Source organism: Nannospalax galili, unplaced genomic scaffold (genome assembly GCF_000622305.1).
Source record: "Nannospalax galili isolate Female #2095 unplaced genomic scaffold, S.galili_v1.0 scaffold1480, whole genome shotgun sequence".
NCBI lineage: Eukaryota > Metazoa > Chordata > Mammalia > Rodentia > Spalacidae > Nannospalax > Nannospalax galili.
The window spans coordinates 352423-376535 of record NW_008346536.1 but is presented as its reverse complement, the minus strand read 5'-3'; the positions used below and the strand labels follow the sequence as shown (position 1 = coordinate 376535).

The 24113-nt window shown below is 43.7% G+C and overlaps 1 protein-coding gene across 1 annotated transcript in view; it reads right to left on the bottom strand.

Moving 5' to 3' along the window:
* The window catches only part of Ermap (erythroblast membrane associated protein (Scianna blood group)), a 39708-nt gene that overhangs the window by 2988 nt on the left and 12607 nt on the right, over nt 1-24113 (bottom strand). The window contains exons 2-11 of the mRNA XM_008842842.1: nt 9903-9992; nt 9422-9826; nt 8013-8294; nt 6022-6138; nt 5157-5189; nt 3967-3999; nt 1744-1764; nt 759-779; nt 642-668; nt 528-554 (exon numbers count right to left, since the gene is read on the bottom strand). Of these exons, the coding sequence (XP_008841064.1) occupies nt 528-554; nt 642-668; nt 759-779; nt 1744-1764; nt 3967-3999; nt 5157-5189; nt 6022-6138; nt 8013-8294; nt 9422-9826; nt 9903-9992 (1056 nt within the window). The remainder of the gene's footprint in view (nt 1-527; nt 555-641; nt 669-758; nt 780-1743; nt 1765-3966; nt 4000-5156; nt 5190-6021; nt 6139-8012; nt 8295-9421; nt 9827-9902; nt 9993-24113) is intronic.

Here is a 24113-nt window from a genome sequence, read left to right as displayed (position 1 = left end):
GGGCTGGAGAGATGGCTCAGCGGTTAAGAACACTGGCTGCTGTTGTAAAGGACCCGGGTTCAATTCCCAGCACCAACTTAGTGACTAACAACCATCTGTAACTACAGTTCCAGGGGATCTGACGCCCTCTTCTGACCTCTGCAGGCACTGGACGACACAGATGCACCGATGATCTGCAGGCATTACATTCATATACATAAAATAAAAATAACTTTTTTGTGGTCTTTTTTGAGACAGGGTCTCCCTGTAGCCCCAGCTGGCCTGGAACTCAGTATGTAGACCAGGCTGGCCTCGAAATCACAGAGATCTGCCTACCTTTGCCTCCCAAGTGCTGGGATTAAAGGCATGTGCCACCACGCCCAGCAAAAAAAAAAAAAAAAAAAAAAATTTTTAAAGAGCAAAACAAAATAGTAATAATAAATTTAAAATTGTCGTTTGTATTCAGATGGAATGGGACAAAAATCTAAGTTACAGAATTTGTGAAGGATAGACTCTGAAATGGGAACTGATTTGGATGAGTAACTCACCAAAATGTAGCCGGGCTCTTCTCCAGCCTGAAGGCAGAGGAGGCAACAGTTAACACGTGGAGAAAAGGAGAACTCCCAGAGGGTGGCGCCAAAACCCCGGAAAGAACATCTCACCTGCATTGGCTGCCGCTCTCTTCAGCTCTGGGAAGGGAACAAGAAGATGAACTACACTGAAATCAGTGGGACAGGACAGAAGTTGGTGTGGAAGTTATAAAAGCATGCGAAACTTACTCAGTTCACTCCGGAGCTTCTCTAAAGAATAAAAAGAGTTGGACAAATTAGAACAGGGGTCACTTGTTCCCATGTTTGGCCCATCATGCCCACATTCCTAGAGCAGATCCTCAGCAACCACGCCCTGGGACTTGTCCCCTAACGAGATCTGCAGCGGCAGTAGCTCCCAGCTGTGGCCCATGGGTCCCCAGATATGACAGGTCAGCAAATTCCTGTGTGAGCCAAACCTTACCTGAAGACCCAATAAATAATACATTTCACAACTATAGGTAATGATAAGTGTGTGAAGATGTTATAGAAGAATAAAATATAATTTCATTGAAAACTATTACTGAATCTCTATGAGATCGTGCTATCATGCCTGCTTTCTCCATGTAAAATACAATGGCCATGTTACATGCCTTCAGATTTTAAAAAATTGAATGTTAAAATTGGTTCTCAGCTGGGCATGGTGGCACACACCTTTAATCCCAGCACTTGGAAGGCAGAGGCTGGTGAAACTGTGAGTTCAAGACCTTCCTGGTCTAAACAGTGAGTTCCAGGCCAGCTGGGGCTACATGGTGAGATCCTGTCTCAAAACAAAACAAAAACAAACAAACAGAAATTGATTCTCCAGGATGAAATAGTGGAGAAGAGCTGTTCCAGCCTATTAGTTAAGTGGGAACCCATCTGCTGTGGCCCCCACCTAAGGGAATGCTATGCCTCAATGATAAAAAGGACGTACAGATGGCTTCACCTACGGGAGGCATCTCTTCTTGGTAAAGCAGTCCCCATTTAAATACCAGCTAATATATGCAGGAAGGAGAAGCAGAGGATACTCCTAAAGAGCTGCTGAGAGTCTAGGAAGCCCCAGTGCCCATAGTTTGAATTGACCTTGCTATCTCCCTCCTACCCAGGGAAATGAAATGGAAACAGACACTTAGTAGTCCTAAGCAGCGACATCAGCAGAAAGCAGTTTGTGCCACAGATACAGAACAGAACTTACTGAGGGCTTTGTGGAGTCTTCCTGAAAACCAAAGAGAGACAGAGTGTGAGTGATCCTGTCCTTTATCCCTCGGGCCCTGGAAAGCATACCACTCTACCGCCCCATGATGGAAGACATAGTGATGTTTCTAACAGCCCCTGATCCAACCCTTTGTTCCAAAAGTCAGACTCAAGAATCCAATAGTGCTGCTGGGCGTGATGGCACACACCTTTAGTCCCAGCACTTGGGAGGCAGAGGCAGGCAGATCTCTGTGAGTTCGAGGCCAGCCTGGTCTACATAGCGAGTTCCAGGACAGCTGGGGCTACAGGGAGACCCTGTCTCAAAAAAGCTGAAAAAAAAAAAAAGAATCCAATAGTGCTTGTGCCACTTTCCCAAATGCCCAGCCTGCCCCAGACTTCGGTTCCTCCTCCTCCTCCTCCTCCTCCTCTTCTTCAGTCTGTCTGGTTTCATTTCCACTATTTCCATATGTTTTCAGTTATAGTATGTGAGTATATTCCTTGCTGCTTTTTGGTAGCCCACTGTTTACAACATCTAATTAAAAGTAGCCAAAGGCCTAGCACTGACTTGTTGACATGACTATAGCTTTCCACAGCAACTCCTTCAAGTTAGATGCAGAGCTTAAGTCATGCATTTGCGTCTACTACCAACCAAGGGCTGGACATGGGTTAGGTGCTTGAGCCCAGAGCCACCAAGCTGAATATATCAAAGCTTGTGCAAGCTTGTCAGGGGCTGTGACATTTACTGTGCCATATCCACTACTAATGGCTTCCATTCATGGTATCCTGCGCTTACACTGAGACATGGAACCTCTCAACAATGGGGCACATAGAATTATTATTCCTGTTTTACAAAGAGTGGGCTGAGGCTCAGGAGGATGTGAAATTTTCTCAAGCTCATCCTGCTAGTAAGTGGTCAAAGAAGCTGATTCGGACCTACGTCTGCCTGACTGCTGGGTCAGCGGCCCTCACCATCACACCAGTTTCCTTGTGCTCTTGAGCAGAACAGAGTGTGAGCACTGTGCCCTCCACATTCTTCCCAGGTTGGAGGAAACATTGGGGAGTGAGGGAGGCAGATCCTAGCATCACTGAACTTGGAACGACTGAGCCAGTGATTTGTCTTCTCATCTAGACTTCAAACGTGTGTCTTTTGACTTTTGCCGTCCATGGCCCATAGCACACGTTCATTAAGTAATGAAGAGGAAGTGGTAATAAAGAAAAAAGGCCAGGCACTGTGATAGATCTTTTATTTATTTATCTATTTATTTATCTATTTATTTATTTATTTATTTATTTATTTTGGTCTTTTTGAGACAGGGTCTCCCTGTAGCCCCAGGTGTCCTGGAACTCACTATGTAGACCAGGCTGGCCTTGAACTCACAGAGATCCACCTGCCTCTGCCTCCCGAGTGCTGGGATTAAAGGTGTGCGCCACCACGCCGGCGATAGATCTTTTTTAAATGTTTTCTCTTAATAATGCTGGGAACTTATCCCCATTTGTCTGATGAGGACTCCAAAGCTCAGAGCAAGACAATGACTTATTCAAGGCCAGGAAATGGCAGACCAGTGAGCTGAACCCAAGGCTGCCAACTCTAGAGCCTGCGGTCCTTCTGTGGTATCACACCACCTCTCTCCACATCAAGGTTGTGTGGATTCTTGAGTCTCACACATCCCATGTGACTTTATTCTACATGTTTAAATAATATGCAGACTTCCTTTTTTTCTTCTTTTCCTTTTTGAAACAGGGTTTCCCTGTAGCTCCAGCTGGCCTGGAACTCACTATGTAGACCAGGCTGGCCTTGAATTCACAGAGATCTACTTGCCTCTGCCTCACAAGTACTGAGATTAAAGGCGTGCACCACCATGCCCAGCTGTTTTTTAAACGTTGGCAGATCCAGATCCAGATCCACGCATTTGGGGTATTGGCATCTCCTTGTCCACTGCCCTGTGACATTGGAAACTGAATTCTAATACTATTAAGAGGCTGTTGGTATTTATATATACAGAGAAAGAATATCTTTTTTTCTTTTTTGGTCTTTTTGAGACAGGGTCTCCCTGTAGCCCCAGCTGACCTGGGACTCACTATGTAGGCCAGGCTGGCCTCGAACTCACAGAGATCCACCTGCCTTTACCTCCCAAGTGCTAAGATTAAAGGCGTGTGCCACCACACTCAGCTGAGAGAAAGAATATCTTATGTTCCCCATCCCTGACTCTTTAAATATAATTACCTTTTTCTTTTGCATGGTCTTCAAGAAGATTTTCTAGAGGAAGAAAAAGAACAAATGACACTCTTGGCCCTTCCTTGGAAGTCTCTGAATGGTTTTATCTGCTCTTGAGTTTGTCCAGCTCTATTTATTGTCAATCCACCCCCACCCATCCACTCCTTCACCACCACCCCTACCACCACCTCCTGATCCAGTCCCTTGTCATGGCTCCTCTGAACAAAAGAAATGGCAACCTTGTCTCTAACTTCCTGTCTTACTCCTTTGGTATCTTCTCAACACAACAGCCAAAGAGAGCTTTTCAACGATCAGGTTATCCCCATCCATTGCTTTACCACTGCTCTTAGGAGAAAGGCTGGAATCCTCACTCGCACTACAAGTCTCTCATGGCCAAGCCCCGTGACTTCTTGCTTCTGTGCCTTCAGATGCCTTGCCTAAGTATTACTCTCCTGACCCTGTTTCTTTCTCAAGCTATTCTTCCTACTGTGGCTGGTTTTCCATTCCTTTGTCACCCAAGACTTCTAGTCTCCCAGGACCTTACATACTCAAAGTTCTTACAGTCTCAAGCTTGGCTGGTCACAACCTTTACAAAACTGGGAATTCTCTTTTGTGGTATTTGTACATGTTTGTAAAATTATTTAATTTGTGTAATCTCCTTTGTTAGACTGAAAGTTCTAGAAGAACAGAGTCTGTGTCTTTTTTCATTCACCATTGGATCCCCAGAAGGTGGAAGGCATTTAGTAGATACTTATTAATTATTTGACTGAATAAAAGCTTCCCTATGTCTGACCTACACATCACCCATAGACTAAGTCCAAGCAATGAAGCCAGGCATGGTGGTTCACACCTGTAATCCCAGCACTTAGGAGGCCAAGGCAAGAGTACTTTGAATCTAAGACCAGCATAGGCTACAGATAGTGAGTTCCAGGCCCACCTGTGCTACATAGCAAGCCCTTGTCACAGACAGACAATGATCAAGCACTGAGCTCACAGACAAAAATTGCCGAACATAGTGGAAAGCAAGCTGTTAGAAATGAGATCTAATGAAAACTGTAAGCGGTGGCTTGGTGGATTCAGATACCAGCACCATCAACGGGAACAGAAGGTGAGGAAACTTTCAGGCCATTTTGTGACCACTGGGAATATAGAAGTCAACAAACCAGAAACATGTCCCTCACCCAGCCAAGGACACTTACCTACCTCCATCGCCTGTTCATAGAGAAGCTTCTCTGGAAGGAAGACAGAGGGGAGTCAGCGCAGTTTAGGAAGGGTTTTTTCTTTCTTTCTTTAAACTTTTTTCTTTTTAATTTTATTTATTAATTTTATTTTATGTGTATGCATGTATTGCCTGCATGTAGGTAAGTGCAACTGTATCCTGCAATGCCTGCAGAGGTCAGAAGAGGCTGTCGGATCCCCTGGGACTGAAGTTATGGACAGTTGTTAGCTGCCATGTGGGTGCTGGGGTTCGAACCTGGGTCTTCTACAAGAACAACCAGTGTTCTTAACCACTGAGCCATCTCTCCAACTCCGAGAAGGGCTTTTTCTAACAGGCATCACTGTCCAAAGATGGCCTAAGCTGTCTGAATAGGACTGACCCTTTGTCTATCGGAATAGGACTGACCTATAGGTATATATCCATTTGAAAAGATTACAATGTCTTCAAACCATCAGACAGAGGAAAGAAGTATTGGGTTATGTCACTTTCCAAATCCTTTACAATCAAGATCCTGGGAAATGTGACCATTTTAATGAGGGTTTTAGCCAAATGAATGTAATTGGATTTCCTGATTAGAAGGCTCTAATTTCTTAGTTAATTAAAAAGCTGGCAGGGTTAGTTATGGTCTAATTTCGTAAGGGATGCATATTCATAGCTCTGTTCAGAGTCTCTTTGCAGTTCATTTCAATCCCTCTGCAATGTGAGTCTCCAAGGGATAGAGGACTACCAGTTTTCCTCCAGCCGACTTGCAGGTTCCTAACCTATGAGTTCATGTAATATTGTCTTTCCCCAGAGCAGTCATGGGCTCCCATCCTGACAGCCTGGCTCATTTACCACTACGTTACCTTTTGATCTTCTTTGCCTCCAGATGAACCAAATGCCGACTACAATGAGAAGTCCCAGGACAGGCAGGACTGCAGCAAGAGCCACTGCTGAAGATGACAGCCTTCCCGGAGACGGGGCTAAAACAGAACCACCAATGGTTGCTCTCAGGGAGACATCTGAAAGCTGCTCCCTGCCACAGAAAGCAGATGGCTCAAACACATCCAACTGTCTCCATCGCCTCTAGGGAGAACTTCCTGGGCAAGATTGATGAGGCTCTTTGCTTCTTTTGAGAACTGAAACTGGGTGATTTCAACAAGAAATGGAGCCAGGCATCGTGGTCCACGCCTTTAATCCCAGCACTCGGGAGGCAGAGGCAGGTAGATCTCTGTGAATTCAAGGCCAGCCTGGTCTACATAGTGAGTTCCAGGCCAGCTGGGGCTACAGGGAGACCATGTCTCAAAAAAGATGAGAGAGAGAGAGAGAGAGAGAGAGAGAGAGAGAGAGAGAGACTGTGAGACTGTTCATGTCTCATGAAGGGTTTCAATAGTCTTCCTGAAACCAATGACAAACAGCTTCTCAACCACAATCTCACCCTGTCCTCTAATTCCACAGAAAAATACTCTAGGAACCTCAGAGGCATGAATGTGCCTTAATAACCTTAATAACCCATGAGCCCTCATGAATCGCTCATGAGCCCTGCTTATCTTTATCCTCAAACCCTTTCTGCTGTGCAGCCACAGTGGGCAGCCTCTCTGCCTCATCACTGTCAGTGGGGGCAATACAAGATCTAGGGATCAGCATAGCAGGCCTAAAGCCCAGGCAGGAGACAAAGAAGAAAGAGTGTGGGGTATAGTGGTACATGGCTAGGACTGCAGGAAGCTCATGTGGGGAGGGAAATAGCTATATCAAGCGGTGAGGAGTCCAAGCTGGCTGGGCATCCTTGCAACAGCCACTGGGTGTCAGTAGGCAAGAGACCCAGAACTCTCCCAAACTGCTTTAACTCATTTGTAAAATGAAGAGTCCCTATCCCCTGGGGCTTGGGGGTGGGGGCAGGTTAAAGAAATCAGTCTTGCTAAGCACCTAGGGAGGGGCAGTGGCAGTAGTAAGAGAAGAAGAGAAGGGAACAGAGAAAGAGAAAAAGATTGGCAGATGTCCAGGAACCCTCTTCACCACCATCCATCATATGATCCACATTTCAAGGATCTTAAAGGATCTATGCCCTTTCACCCAGCAGTTCTATTTCCAGAAACATACTCCACGAAAATAATCAGAATCCCTTCCCAAATATGCTCAAAGATGTTCACTGAGTCATTAGTTATAATAGAAGGGAAAGATTGGAAAGCATCTAGATTTCCAGAGATAGCCCTTGATTAATTTGTATTCACCTATGGCTACACAAAGAAAGTCTATTTATTCCCTAAAATCATGTTACAGAAAAACACTTAGGAATATAGACAGAAACAAAAAATAGCTCATGGCATGAGAAGTGAGAAAAAAACTGAGACGCAAGTATACACACACATAAGCATAGTCACACTCCTCAGAGACGTGTGTGTGCAAGCAAGTCTTGAGAGAAATACCCTAACATGTTAGCAGTAGTTCAGTATAATTTATGAGAGTCTATGTCATTGTTTTGATTTCATTAAAATGCTCTGTATTAGGGCTGGAGAGGTTGCTCAGTGGTTAGGAGCATTTGCTGCTCTTATAGAGGCCTGGGGTTCATTTCCCACTACCCACTTGGTGACTCACAATCACTTGTAACTCCAGTTCTGGGGATCTGATGCCCTCTTCTGGCTTCTGTAGACACCAGGCACATACATGGTGCACATACATACAAGCAGCCAAAATATTCAAGTTTTCTACAATGTACATCTTAAGACTACAATATGATAGAATGCATAGAAGAAAATAGCTTTTTGAAAATGCTTTGTAAAGTTCCCACTGGGGTAGGTTGGAGCTTCCTCCAGACCGTCCAGGTGCTTCGAGGCTGCTCTCCACCCCCAGCTCTTACCTTCGATCAACATGGCTGTGGTCTTCTCTTGGCCAAGAACCTCATTTCGGACAGTGCAGGACACATTTCCTAGAGTGCTATCCCTAACTCTGCTGGACACTGTTGTTTGGAAGAGCCCAGTTGTATCCAGGGAGTGGGCCTCCGACAGGGATAAAAGCACTCTGCCTTTAGGGTCTCTCCACTCAGCCCAGGGCTTTGGGAACCATCCCATAGACTGGCACACCAGCTGGATCCACCCAGCGTCGTAGCCCTTCACATGGATGTAAGGATCAGAACCTAGAACTGAGGAGGAGAGAGCTGAAAATCGCTGCCCAGCCACCTGGCAGGGCCCCAGCAAGGGTTTGGTTCTAGCCAATGCCCTGCCCCCACCCCTCCAGCTTCCTCTGATGAACAGCCACAGCTGTTAAGAAAACTATAATGTCTACCTTCTCACCTCCACCACAACTATGCTTCCCTCTCCCCATGGAAAAAGAGTCTATCCAAATGCATTTCAAAATCCATCCATGACATTACCTACATCACATAATTCTGGTTCTTCAAGGACACTTCGGTTCCCTTTTAAAAAAGACTTGCACCTTAAAAGACTCCATGTTTGTACAGAGCTTACCAACTACTGTGGTGTTTTTTAATATTTTATTTATTATTATTATTATTTATATATATTTTCTTGTCTTTTTGACGCAGGATCTCCCTGTAGCCCCAGCTGTCCTGGAACCCACTATGTAGACCAGGCTGGCCTTGAACTTACAGAGATCTGCCTGCCTCTGCCTCCTGACTACTGCCTCCTGACTAAGGGTGGGGCCACCATGCCCAGCAATCGTAGTGTTTTTATTTCTTTATTTTATGTGTATGCGTTTATTGCCTGTGTGTAGGTAAGTGCACCTTATGTCCTGCAATGCCTTCGAGGACAGAAGAGGCTGTCCACAGTTGTTAGCTGCCATGTGGGTGCTGGGATTCGAAACTGGGTGTTCTGCAAGAACGACCAGTGTTCTTAACCGCTGTGTGTAGACGACTTTTTTAAAATTCTTAATTTAGTTTGAGATGCTTCTCTACCTTCTGGCCCTTTGAATACTTACAAACCTCTGGAAAGAGCCATGAAGCAAATCCTTGTCACTGCTAGGAATTCCAGCCCTTGAAGAATTTTCCTTGCAGCCCTGGTTATGAGTTCTTGATGATGGAGGCAAGAAAGCCGCCCTCGAAAGGGAAAGCTATTGCCTGAGCCGAGAAGCCCTATAGGCCACCAACTATATTTATCCAGGTCCCGCAATATTTTCAAAGTCTGGGTTCCTTCCTCATAGAAGCACCAGTCAGCGCTTAACTGAGATGAGTGGACCGGGCTGGAGAAGTCCGAGCTGACAAAACTCATCTAATTGCCACAAACGACCCAGGCCCCTCAAACCCATCCTAACCTGCAACCTGCAGGGTCACCGTGCCCTCTCGACTCCTGTTTCCCACTCGGACTTGACATCGGTACGGCCCTCGGTCTTCAAGCCTCACGTTGCGGATGTGCAGGGTGAAGCTTTCCTCTTGAGCATCTCTCACCAGCGCCGTCCTGCCTTTATACTGCGGCATCAGGTCTTCATCCCTGTCCTTCCCGTCCCGGAACACGTGAACAGCCTGGGAGTGCGGGTGCGAGGGCCGCTGCCACTTCACCTCCTTGATCACCGTCTCAGGCCAGAGCATGAGAGGGCAGGGCAGCTCGGCTGTGCCTCCTAGCGGAGCCAGGAAGATCTCGCTGGCATCCCCTGTGCGGAAAGAACTGGGTCTGAGAGAACGCAGGATGCTCAAGAGAGGGGCTTGGGAAGGGGCAGAACCTGGAAAACAGAGCCCCCAAAGAACTAAGCTCTAGCACAACGCTCCATCCGTCGTCAGAGACCCCAAAACTCCTACCTGACACGTGAGCGGGCTGCTGGAGGAGGACCAGGGTGAGGAGGCAGCTGAGAAGCTGGGAGCCAGAGGAACCTCGTCTCTCCATAGGAACTAGGACAGACACCGGAAGAGGGCAGGTGAGCTGACAGAACCTAGGAGCTGGGGCTGAGACCCAGGCCACATGGTAAACAGCCCTGGTAGAGTAAGTGTTCAATAAATGTGTGCCGAACTGAAAGGACATGGTCGTTCCTGGAAGGTGTAGATTACTGTGCACTGTCAGTGGGAGATCCTGAAGAATTCCCGGGCAGACCTCTGTCCCCACTACTTGTTATGGGCAGAAATTCCTATAGCAGGAAGCAGAATCTTTCATGTTACACTGAGGACAAAGTTTAAAATGTAAATGCTCTTCCAAATTCTCTCCAACATTTCACATCCTTCACATCCTAGAAATCAGGAAGCCTGGTCCCAGAAGCCATGGACTGAGTAAAGATGAGACTTGAAGATGTCAAGGGAGGTGGGGAGGTCAAGGGTCTTTAACCATTGAACACATTCTTGTTTTGAACATCCAATTTTGTTTTCCCCATGACAAAAAGCACATTGGATTAAGTTTGTTTTCATTTCTTTATTATTTTTATTTTATGTGTATGAGTGTATTGCCTGCATGTATGTGAGTGTACCCGTGTCATGCAATGCCTCAGAGGTCAGAAGAAGGCTTCAGATTCCCCTGGAACTGGAGTTAAGGACGGTTTGTAGCCATCATGTGGGTGCTGGGAATTGAACCCGGGTCCTCTGCAAGAGCAGTGTTCTTAACCACTGAGCCATTTCTCCAGCCCATTTTCATTTTTTAAGTCATAATGCACCTGCCTATAATTCAGTCTTATTACAAACAACCATATAGTACAAGAATTACATTGGGGGGGTTGGAGAGATAGCTCAGTGGATAAGAGCAGTGGCTGCTCTTGCAGAGGACCCAGGTTCGAATCCCAGCACCTACATGGCAGTTAACAACTATCCATAACTCCAGTTCCAGGGGATCCAACAGCTTCTTCTGTCCTCCTTGGGCATTGCACAACACAGATGCACTTACCTACATGCAGACAATACATGCATACACATGAAATAAAAATAATAAAATAAAATATTTAAAATAAAGTATTACATTGGAAGTTTTATTTTAGTTTTTCCTATCTCACCACTTTCCAACAGGTTACTAGCTATTCAGAAAGCAAACCAGAGGAACTGGAGAGATGTTTCAGGGGTTAAGAGCATTGGCTGAGGACGTGGGTTCAATTCCCAGCACCCACATGGTGGCTACAACCATCTATAACTCCAGTTCCAGGGGATCCAACACCCTTTTCTGACCTCTGAGGGCACTGCATGCACATGGTGCACTTATACACATGCAGGAATAATACTCATACACATAAGATAAAAAGTATTATGATAAAAAAATTTTAATAAAATAAGCCTGGCATGGTGGCACATGCCTTTAATCCCAGCACTCCGGAGCTAGAGGGAGCTGGATCTCTGCAAGATCCAGGCCAGCTGAGGCTACAAGGAAATCCTGTCTCAAAAGGAACAATAAATAAATGAGAGAGAGAGAGAGAGAGAAAGAAAGAAAGAAAGAAAGAAAGAAAGAAAGAAAGAAAGAAAGAAAGGGAAAATTTAAGGGAATGAGGGAAATTTTCTACTGGATATCCCCCTGGTATTACCCACAAATCTCTAATCCTTTAATTTTCTATTGCTCAGAGAAACCCAAAGCTCCCCACTGGATGAAGGGTGCCTGAAATCAAATGAGAGGAGACTTCTGGGACTGGATTCCCAGGTTCAGATAATTAGTGGGTCCTAGAGCCAGCCTGGTCCCAAAATTGGCTCTGCCATTTCCTAAGCTGTGGCCTTGGATAGGTAACGTTATTTCTCCAAGCTTACCCTGACACAGAAACAAAGTTAATCACGGTACCTACCTTGTAGACAGAATCATAACAGAGATGTAATGAAATTCAAAATGATTCCCGCCAAGCTGGAAACAAATAGCAAATGAAGTCCTGCTGTTGGGTTGTCACTGTGTAACAGGGCAACTGAGCTGGCTTCAGGAGGGAGGTCTCCCTGGAGCACCATAGCAAGCTGCTGCTGAATGCAAAGCAGCTTTAGGAAGAGACTAATCTAGGAGAAGAGGACATCAGAAGCAGGTGGTTCACTCTCTAGTCAGAGCCGTGCAAGACAGCTACATAACACTTGTCTTCTTTCAAACTGTTGAAGATGAGAAAAATCAGTAATATCCAAAGTCATCACACATGTGATGAAAGGATCTTCTTGTTCGTTGTTGAACAATTTTAGCAATAAATATCAAATGATTCACAAATATGCAAAAGGCTTAACCCAACCATTTCACTCTAAAAAGAATCTTAAGGAAATAAATAAGGATGTGCATAAGTATTTGATGGTTATTCAAAGTTATTTATAAAATTGAAAACAACATAAAAGTCTGTTAAAATGAGAATAGTCAGCAGTTTGTGGGCATTCCTGCAATGGGGTGTCACACTGTGTTTGATAATCCCATGGGAGGACAAGTCTTACAAGCCCAGGAATTTTCACTTTACCTCAAACATTTTTTTGTTTTGTTTTGTTCTGGGTTTTTGTTTTTGTTTTTGTTTTTGTTTTTCGGTCTTTTTGGGACAGGGTCTCCCTGTAGCCAGAGTTCACTTGGAACTCACTTTGTAGACCATGCTGGCCTTGAACTCACAGAGAGCTGCCTGCCTCTACCTCCTGAGTGCTGGGATTAAAGGTGTGTGTCACCATGCCTGGCTACTTTACTTCAAACAGTAAGTCTTAAAACCATGTGTCTTATGAAACAATTTAGAGGGAAATGCTCAGAAAAGAGGCAGGAATGTGAACTTCAGTCAGTGGCTACTTTGGGGGCGAAGAAAGAATTAGAGGTTCTCGTTCTCCTTATATATTTTCCATTTTATTTTACAAACGTTCTGCATCAAATATGTATCACAGAAAACAATCTAGGATCAGTGAGGTGGCTCAGCGGGTAAGGCACTTGTCACACAAACCTGATCCCCATGTAAAGGTGGAAGGAGAGAATCAACTCTCAAAAGTTGTCTTCCATTTTAACACTTGTGCTGTGGCATGTATATGTCACAACTCATACACACACCATACAGGGACAAGAATAATAGAATGAAATTTAAAGAGGAAAGAAAACAACCTACTAAAAGGAGGAGAAGCATGGCCAGGAAGAGAGGGAGAATCAGGAAAGTTGGAGATTCCACAGCTTCTATGGCCCAAAAACTGAAGCTTCTGCCACTCCGCAGGGACCTGTCCCCCACAGAGCATTGAGGGGACATCAAGAAGTGCTGCTAGGTCTTTTTAAAAAATATTTATTTAGGGGCTGGAGAGATGGCTCAGCGGTTAAGAACACTGGTTGTTCTTACAGAAGACCTGGGTTTGAATCCCAGAACCCACATGGCAGCTAACAACTGTCCGTAACTCCAGTCCCAGGGGATCCAACAGCCTCTTCTGACCTCCTCAGGCATTGCACAACACGGGTGCACTTACTTACATGCAGGCAATACACACATACACATAAAATAAAATTTTAAAATTTATTTATTATTTTTATTTTATGTGTATGTGTGTATTGCCTGCATGTAAGTGTACCCATGTTGTGCAGTGCCCATGGAGGTCAGATGAGGGCCTTGGATCCCCTAGGACTGGAGTTACTAATGGTTGTTAGTGGGTGCTGGGATCCAAACCCAGGTCCTCTGCAAGAACAGCCAGTTTTCTTAACCACTGAGCCATCTCTCCAGCCTACCATAAGTCTTTTACACATTATTATTACTATTATTATTTTGGGGTTTTGATACAAGGTGTGCCACCACACACAGCTTGTTACAATGTCTTTCACAATGTCTTTCATTTCATATTTTCTTTTTTTTTAATTAAAAAAAATTTTTTTGAGACAGGCAGGCTCTGTCTAAAAAAGAAAGAACCATTTGATCACCAATGAACAAATCTCCAGGATTTGGTTTGATCTGGTTGTTCAGAAAGTCTTTCCCTCCATCATGGTCTCAGGCAAAATATATCATATTTTAGTCATCAGCACTATATTAGCATATTTATTAACTCATAAATATATCTTTACATTTTAATATTTTTTTTAATTTTATTATTTTTATTTTATGTATGTATGCATATATTGCCTGCATGTAGGTAAGTGCACCCGTGTCATGCAATGCCCGCAGAAGGCAGAAGAGGCTGTCAGATCCCCCAGGACTGGAGTTACTGACAGTTGTTAGCTGCTATGTGGGTGCTGGGATTCGAATCCGGGTCTTCTGCAAGAACAACCAGTGTTCTTACCCACTGAGCAACCTCTCCAGCCCCTATTCTATGTTTTTAATAAAATATCTTTTATTCATTCTTTGAAATATTCATACATGTAAACAACGTATCCAGATCATGTATACTCCCAAGTTCCCCTTCCCACTCTCCTCAGGCACCCTACTCTATGTTAATAACAAATCCCTAAGTTGGGTGCGGTGGTACACAATTGTAATCCCAGCACTGGCTACATAGTAAGTTCTAGCCCCAACAAGGGCTACATGAGGTCAGTCTCAAAAAACCACTCCCAGAAATTCCCACTTATTGCATCTTAAGTACTCTACTCACATGGTCTTCAGCCCCAACAACGACCCAAACAAGATATTACCCTCTTTTGCACTTAGAACAGGAGATGCCAATCATTTCACCTCAGGCCGCCATGCAGGCACAAATCACCAGGACCCTTTCTGAAGCGGAGTGCAAAGCCCATAAACAGATGCTTGTATGCATGCACGTATGAATGAGTGCACAGCTCCGAATCATGGACCACAACATGGACAAGAGACTTCCTCGCTTTTGGGCAAGTATCACAGAATTCCTTCACAGAGAAATGGCCCTTTGGATAGAAGCTTTTAAAAATGGAGTATTCTCTAAGTTCTTTGCCTAACTTTGCCAATTTATATGACATCTATTAAAATTACTTGTTTGTACTTGCATGGTTCTTCTGAAACCCCCAAATTATCAGCACTGTGGCAGCCACTGCTACTCGGTGTCATACTCAAGATAATTTCCAATTAAGTAGCAGCCCTTCCTGTGTCATTTTCCTGGTTTCAAGATCTGGCTTTTTGTTTTGTTTTGTTGTCTTTTTGAGACAGGGTCTCCCTGTAGCTCCAGCTGTCCTGCAGATCTCTGTGAGCTCAAGGCCAGCTTGGTCTACACAGTGAGTTTCAGGCCAGCTGGGACTACAGGGAGACTCTGTCTCAAAAAAAAAAAAAACCCTCTACAAAATAAAATAAAGTGGCAATTATATGTTTAAAAATAGTCATAGTTTGCCAGGTGTGGTAGCACACACCTTTAGTCCCAGCAGTTGGGAGGCAGAGGCAGGTGAGTTCGAGGCCAGCCTGGTCTACATAGTAAGTGCCAGGACAGCTGGGGCTACAGAGAGACTCTGTCTCAAAAAGACCAAAAAAAAAAAATTCATAGTTTTAATTTTGGCCAATATTAAGATTTATTTTAAAGTTTAAATTTTTTTGGTTTTTTAAAATATTTTATTTATTATTTTTTATTTTACGTGCATGCGTGTATTGCCTGTATGTAGGTAAGTGCACAAGTGTCATGCAATGCCCGTGGAGGACAGAAGAGGCTGTCAGATCCCCTGGGACTGGAGTTATGGACAGTCGTTAGTTGGGTGCTGGGATTTGAACCTGGGTCTTCTGCAAGAACAACCAGTGTTCTTAACCACTGAGCCATCTCTCCAGCCCCTAGTTGCTTGTTTTTTAAGCTAAACATTTTGTGATATACCACTTCTTTTGTAATGGCATAAAAAAAATGATGCTTTCTGGTTGATGAGGGTATTCCAGTTTTATGTGGGTGATTCAGAATGTGAAAATTTGTTGGTCTTTTGTTATTATTATTATTATGATTATTATTATTGGTCTTTTTAAGACAGGGTCTCTGTGTCATCCCAGATGGTCTGGAACTCACTATGTAGACCAAGCTGGCCTTGAATTCACAGAGATCCACCTGCCTCTGCCTCCCAAGTGCTGGGATTAAGATATGCACCACCATGCCTGGCTTTTTTTTTTTTAAGTTTTTTTTTAATTTATTCATTTTTATTTTATGTGTATGCTTGTATTGCCTGCATGTAGGTAAGTGCACCAGTGTTGTGCAATGCCCACAGAGGACAGAAGAGGATGTCGGATCCCCTGGAACTGGAGTTACGGACAGCTGCCAGCTGCCATGTGGGTGCTGGGATTCAAACCTGGGTCCTCTACAAGAACAACCAGTGTTCTTAACTGCTGAGCCATCTCTCCAATCCCTTTTCTGCTTTTTTAAGACAGGGTCTCCTTGTAGCTCCAGCTGGTTTGGAACTCACTATGTAGACCAGGCTAGCCTCATCTCACAGAGATGTGCTTACCTCTGCCACCTGATTGCTGGGATTAAAGGCATGGGCTACTACACTGGGCATTCTATGCTAGTCTTAAAGACCTACATGGAAGACTTATGCTTTCTTGACTGAATTCCTTAGAGAGTTAACAAGTAATTTATCTTGAGATGTGTGTTTCAATAACGCATGCTAGGGAAGGTTAAGTTCAAGTAAACGAAAGTGCAGCTCTGTTACTGGAATAGCCATGTATTAACTATTAAATGGAGTTTTAGATCTGTCAGATGAAAATTCAAACTATCATAACTTAGTTTATTAAATCATAGCAAAGTTGAACAATGTTTTTATGAGGGAATAAGGCTTTTTGCTGTTTACAGAATATAGAAATGAACTCACTATGTCTCAACTGTGTAAATATGTCTGCACTAGCACAGTCTCCCATTACACAAATATAAACACAAAATGGGAGATTTTGCTGGGTGTGGTGGCATGTGCCTTTAATCCCAGCACTCAGGAGGCAGAGGCAGGTGGATCTCTGTGAGTTCGAGGCCAGCCTGGTCTACATAGTGAGTTCCAGGCCAGCTGGGGCTACAGGGAGACTCTGTCCCAGAAAAAAAAAGGGGGGGGGGTATTTAAACAATCCTAATTAAAATAGTTTTCCAGTAAAAAAAGAAAAGTTGGGGCTAGAGAGATGACTCAGTGGTTAAGAACACTTGCTTCCAGAGGATCTGGGTTTGATTCCCAACACCCACATGGTGGCTAACAACCATCTGTAACTTCAGCTCCAGGGGACCCAGTGCTCTCTTCTGGCCTCTGCAGGCACTGCATACATATGTGATACCCATAAATACATGCAGACAAACATACACATAAAATAAATCAATCTTTTGTATTAAAATTTTAAAAATTTAGTTATCTTTTATGTGTATCAATGTTTTGCCTGTATATAAGTGTACCATGTATGACAATGCCCGCAAAGGCAGAAGTAAATGTTGCATTCCACCCCCCCCTCCAGAACTGGAGCAATGGACAGCCACCATGTGGGTAATAGGAACTGAATTCAAGTTCTCTGGAAGAGCAGCCAGCGCTCTTAACCTCTGAGCCATCTCTTCAGGCCTCAGAAAAACAAATCTTAAAAAATAGGATCACTGTGTTGTTTTGATACCTAAAGTTCTCACCAAATGTTACATTAAACTCATTTCCACACCACTATATTTTATTCTAAATGGCTTCAGTATTGCAACATGGACCAGTGAGAAATTTTAAAAATAACTCCACATTGTAGGATACTTAGGTTGTTGTAATAGTAAACATTGTTACAAATGATAGTGGGTTGATGGCTGGAGTCCAGAGACTTAACCTGTTGGTGGCAGTATGTGTAGCCCCCAGCTGAATGTGACTGTAAATAAGTCACTTAAGTGCTTAGGCCTTGAGTTTCCTAATTTTAAAATAGGAAGAGTTTAAAATTTCACCACCAAATTGGCCTCTGAAAAGGTCAGATCAATTTACCAAAGTATATAAAATTGCTTGTTTTCCTAGAACCTTGTCTCCAGTGAAATGTATCAATTTTTAAAGTTTTTGTTACTTTGATGAGTAACAAAACAGCATTTTTCTTAAAATTTTAGGTCCTTTTCCTTTGTTTTTGATTACTCATTTTGATTATTCAGTTGCTATTTGGACTTGTCAGTGACTTCCTGCTATTTTACTTGCTTCTCTGTTTGATACATTTGTCCCCTTAATGCCTTGCAAAATTCTTCTTATAGTAACCTTTTTTCACCCCTCAGGACACAAGTAGGAAATATTTCCTCCCAGCCACTTACATTTTAAGTTTGAACTAGTTTAATTTTGAAACTTCTAAGTCATAAAAAAAAGATTACAGCACAAATTGCCTTACCAATTCGGAGCAGCTTAAGCAAACCTCACTAGTCTATAAATGCCTAGTCTGAAATCACCCAGCACAGGACCCAGCAGGTGGCAAATACAAACTGCATGCTAGCTGTAGTGGTGATAATCCTGTAGTAATAACTGTGGTGATAATAAATAAGTCTTTAAACAAAAGCCATCTATCTCTCTTGTCAGTTGTCCTGTTTTGAGTTCCCAAGGGACAGTTAACTATTGTCCCATGTTGTCCTTTAAGATGTTCTTTGTAAGAAGAAAGATTATTTTTCTAGTGAACCTGAGGATCCTGAAAATTTGAAAGAACTAAAAAGACTGAAGAGAGGAGAGAGAAGAGAGAAGCTACTACCTCTGGAATGGGGGAATCCTTGTCCTTTAGCGACAGAGCTGGAGTCTCCAAGCTGGGAACATCTCCTCACAGGCAGGGTGAGGCATCAGGCAAGAATGCCAGGAAGGTCCCGAGAGGTGGGCCTGGGAAAAGTTCATATTCTCAAGACCAGCGCCCCAAGCCAGGGGCTCCCTTTGGCCCCACAGATGGCTTTCTAGCTGTCCCTATAAACACACAAGCAACGCCCTGCCTGTCTGTCCCTGATAAAGGAACAGTGCAGAAAGGAGGTTCCCCAAAAGCGAGGGAACCATCTACCTTCTCGGCCTAGAAGGGACCTTTGCCCCCAACCCTTTTCCTCCAGTGCTGGGTGCCAATAGTGACTCCCACTGGCACAATCTGGTCTTACCACATCACTTCTGAAATGCTTGCTTCCCTTTATTTTCCAAAGCAGAGTAAATTAAAAGATAAGTGAATGGAATTGGAGATCATTATATTAAGAGAAATATAACAGAATCAGAAAGATAAATACTGTCAATTACGTGTGTGTTAGTATGTGTACGTGTGTGCAGGTGTCTGAGGAGGCCAGAGACTTCAGATTCCCCTGGAACTGGAGTTACACGCACTTGTGAGCTGCCTGTGTGGGTGCTGGGAATCAAACTCTGATCCTCTGGAAAAGTAACCACTGAACCATGGCTCCAGCCCTCAAATGTGGAATTTAAACTTAGAGGTGTGGGGGCAGGTCATAAAAGTAGAAAGAGGTTCATGAGAAGAAAAAGGTCTTGAGGGTTGGGAGAGGGTAATGGGGTACATGTGACATGAAAGCAGCAGAGAGGACTACCGAGGGGGAAGAGGACCAGCAAGAGGGAAAGAGGCAGGCGCTGTGTGAGGAGGTAGTGAGGGGTGAATAGGACAAAGAACAATGACATAGATTTATGAAAATGCTATGGAGAAATCCATCACTTTGTATGTTAATTTAAAAATTAATTTACAAAAGTTAGAAGATTGGTCTCAGTTGGTTTCAAAGACACCAGCCAGTCAGCCAAACCCTTTAACCCTCTACCTTTATCTCCAGCTACACCTTGATGCTCCAGCTCCAACAAGCAAACTTGCTTCCCTCCCCTCGTGGTGTGATAAACCCTTTCCAACCGAATTGCTTTCATACCATTCACAATTCTACCTGTAACAGAACACTACGTATTTATGCAGTTTGAACTTTTATATTCAAATGCCCATATTTCCTTTTTTTCATTCAACACTGTTTTGTCGTTGTTGATGTTTCATTTGTTTTTGGTTTTGTTTTGAGACAATGTCTCCCTGTAGCCCCAGATGGTCTGCTTCTGCCTCCTGAGTGCTGGGATTAAAGGTGTGCACTACCACACCCAGCCTCAACACTGGTTTCTGAGCCTCGCAGATTCCCGTAGTATCCTGTACCATGTCTCCTCTTGAGGGCTGAACTGTCACCCAGATTTAGTGAGCTGAGACTCGTTTGCAAGCTGCCAGCAGGCTCTTGAGCCCCAGCATCTCTTTGCTTACCTGTCTGGGACTCTCTACAAGGCTTTTGGAGGCTGTTCAGCCTGTGGGCATCTGCAGAGTTTGCCAAAATTAATGTCCTAGAGCAGAGCAGTTGTGACTCACCCAAGAGCTCCCCATGGACCAAGTCATAAGCCATTCAAGGATGCTCTTATCTCTCTTTCTTCTATTTCTGCTTCCTAGGATCTCTTCCTAAATAAACTCTTGCATTGAAGGGCTTGTCTCACACTCTGCTTTGGGTATGGAGAGAGGTTGAACTAATTAAGACCAAAATTCATCCATCCTGCAAGACCTTGAGTTCTATCCCCAGCATGCTCCTCTCTCTCTCTCTCTCTCTCTCTCTCTCTCTCTCTCTCTCTCCCTCTTACACATTAATCGCTCATTTGTGTTGGGAAATGTCAAACTTCTAGTTATTTTGAAATATATAATAATTTTTTTTAAATTTTGCACTCCCTCCCCTCCGTCATTCCCCGCTCTGAAGAAATAACCCTAAAATCTTTTAAGTATTAGATACAAACTCCCAAATACTTTAGACATTTTTGGCCTTTGGAACAGAGTATGTTGCTAACAGGCCCAAGGACATTTTGACTTTTAGCCAAGAAACTGGCTACATTTCCTTGGGGCCTTTTTACCCTAACTGCCTAGCCAATTCCTACCTCCTATTCTTATCACCCCATCCTCTGAAGGAGTTACCCAAATTGCCAATAGGGAATAGAGATGCCGACCGCTCTGGTTTCTTCTACGATGAACAGGGATGCAGGGTGAGGCAATTGGAGTACCCCTTCAGTGGGTCTATCTAAAAGACTCCCAAATTACATAACTTTTTTCTCTAAGGGAAGAAGAAAGTCCTTGAATCATGAATAGGAGATGTAAAGGCAAGAGTAATTAGCATTACAAGTTATAGACAAGGAACTAGAAAAAAGTCAGAACACAACAATTTTCAAATTCTCATATGAAAGTCCATTGGAATTTTTTGACAAGGGCTTCCAAAAACATCCCTCTATTGGGTTCTTCCTCATTTTTCTTTTCTCTTCCAAGGCTGAACTAGTTGGCTGGGAAGAGCGGCTAGATACTCAGGTGAGGATCCAGTGACCTTGCTTGGCACTCCTTTAATGAATGAGCTGGACCGTCAGCTAGCCCAGTTGTGACTATGTTTAGCGATCAGGCTCAGGTGAAGTCATGATGATGGTAGTTATTTCATGCAGAAGGGACTGCTGTATAGCATCATCTTATTAAAAGGACCTGGAATTTAAAAGAATTTGGTGATAGGAGCCACATATGAGGGAGAACATATGTCGTTTGTTTTTCTGTGTCTGTGTTACTTCACTTAGTATAACCATTTCTAGATCCATCCATTTAGAAATATATAATAGGTTATTATAAACTGCATTCACTCTAGAACACTAGAACTTATTCCTTCTATATAACTATATTTTGGTATTTATTACTCAACCTTTTTCTAGGTCTTCTCCCAAGTTTTAATTTATTTTGTTGTTCTTCTGGATTTTGTTTGTTTGTTTGGTTGGTTGGTTGGTTTGGTTTGGTTTTGAGATAGGGTCTCCCTGTAGCCCCAGCTGTCCTGGAACACACTATGTAGACCAGGCTGGCCTTGAACTCACATCACAGATATCCGGCTGCCTCTGCCTCCTGAGTGCTGGGACTAAAGGCATGTGCCACCATGCCTGGCTTGTTCTGTTTTGAGTCAGGGTCTCACCATGTAGTCCAAGCTGGCCTCAAACTTGTAATCCTCCTGCCTCTACTGCCTGAGTGCTTGGGTTGTAGTCATCCAAGAAATTGGACTTCCCCATGATTTTCTTTAAAGGGGGAGATGGAACTCTGAACTTCCAGTTAAATAAATATGGTTCATTGAACACAAACATATTTATCTCCTGAAATCTCACCAAAATGGCAGTCTTGGAATAAAAGAGGAAAAACCTATAAAAACAAAGAAAATGGGACAGCACACAACTGTGTGATAGATTCACTACACTCTTTTAAAAATATTTTTTATTTATTATTTTTATTTTATGTGTATGAGTGTATTGCCTGCATGTATATAAGTGCATCTGTCTTGTACAATGCACTCGAAGGTCAGAAGAGGGTGTTGGATCCCCTGGAACTGGAGTTACAGACAGTTGTTAGCCACCATGTGAGTGCTGGGATTCGAACACAGTTAGTGCTCTTAACTGCTAAGCCATCTCTCCAGCCCCAATTCCCTGCAATTTTTAACAAAGGGAAGGTAGAAGGATGAAGGAAAGTTAGTAACGGAAAGGTAAGAACAGGAATCTGATGCAGGTGCCTGCAGCGCAGGGGGTACGGAAATCTGACTTTCAACTGAGAACTCTGAGTTGTAAAGATTAAAGTAGTTCAGATGGGGGTTGGGTATAATGGCCGTGTAAGCATGAGGACCTTAGTTCAAATCCCCAGCACCCACTTTCAAAGTGAAGAATGGCTGTGTGGCCCTGTAACTCCACTGTGATCTGGGGGGGGGGGACAGGAGGATTGTTGGGATTTTCAGACCACTAGCCTAGCTCCAAGCTTAGTGAGAGCCCTTGTCTCAAGGGAATAAGGAGGTGAGTGATAGAGCAGGACACTGGGCATCCTCCATGAGAGCCCATGAGTGCATATACCCACATATACCATATATATACACCACAGGCGTGCACAGAGAGACAGAGACAGAGAGACAGAGACAGAGAAATTAGGGAGCTGGCTCAATTGATAATGTGCTTGCCATGCAAGCATGAGGACTGAGTTTGGATCCCCAGCATCCATGTAAAAAGCCAGGTATAGCAGTACTCCCGAATCCCAGTGCTGGGGAAGCAGAAACAAGATGACCCCTGTTATGTGCTGGCCAGCCAATCCAGCCAATCAGTGAGTCCTAGTTCAAGTGAGAAACCCTGTCTCAAACAATAATATGGAGAGTAATTGAGGAAGACGTGATGTTGACCTTTGGCTTCATGTGCACTTGTGCACACACAAACACATACACATGTACATAGAAAGAATGTGATGGAGAAGGGGAGAGAGAAAGAGAAGAGAGAGAGGAGATCCTGGCAGGCAGCCTGAGAAGGTGGGTTCAGACCTCCATCATGGTAGCTGCTCAGAGCTCAGCAGACCACCAGAGAGTGCCGGGTTCTGGCCTCCCTCTGGCCTCCAACTACCAGAGGGCCTGAGAACCCAGGGGACTGCCTGACAGCTCCTGATCCTGCCATGTGGTGGACTGCCTGAGAGAGCCTGGATCCTGCCTCCACGTGGTGAAGGAAGCCTGAGTGTACCTGACTGGATTGGGCTTCTGGGGGTACCCCTGAATACCTGATCTGAAGCCATCAGTTTCCTCCAAAATAAACCTGAAAGAACCTGAACCCTGTACTAACCAGCTTTACATAAACAAGAAAGAAAGGATCTAGGCACCCAGATAATACAAACAGAAGCATACTTCAACTTAATTCTCATATCAGAATCATAAACAACAAAAGAAATTCACATGCCAAAACCACAATGAAAGAATAATAAAATGGAAAGCCAAAACACTGTGTTCCCACCGAAGCCCAAAAAGTCCTGTAGAAGAGTTCTATAAGGAGAACCCCCTAGAGATAACCCAGGACACTGAATTTAAAAGAACAATCATAAATATGATCAAGGAATTCAACAAATTTAAAGAACACATGAACAAACAAATCAAAGAGCTAAAAGAAGATAGGGATAAACTGCTGAATGAATTCACAAAAGGGATAGAAACATTGAAGAAAACTCAGACAGAAATGAAGAAGGAAGTGCAAAACTCAATAAGCCAACTTGAAACAGCAGAGGAAAGCCTCACCTCTAGAATGAATGAAATGGAAAACAGAATATCAATACTGAAGGACAAAGTTGAAGAATTGGACCACTCAAGCAAAGAGTGTGGAAAACTTTTAAAAACACAGGAATGGACTATACAAGAGATGTGGGACACCATGAAAAGACCAAATCTATGGATCATAGGAATAGAGGAAGGAATTTCAGGTTAATGATGTTGAGCAGATATTAAACAGGATCATAGAAGAGC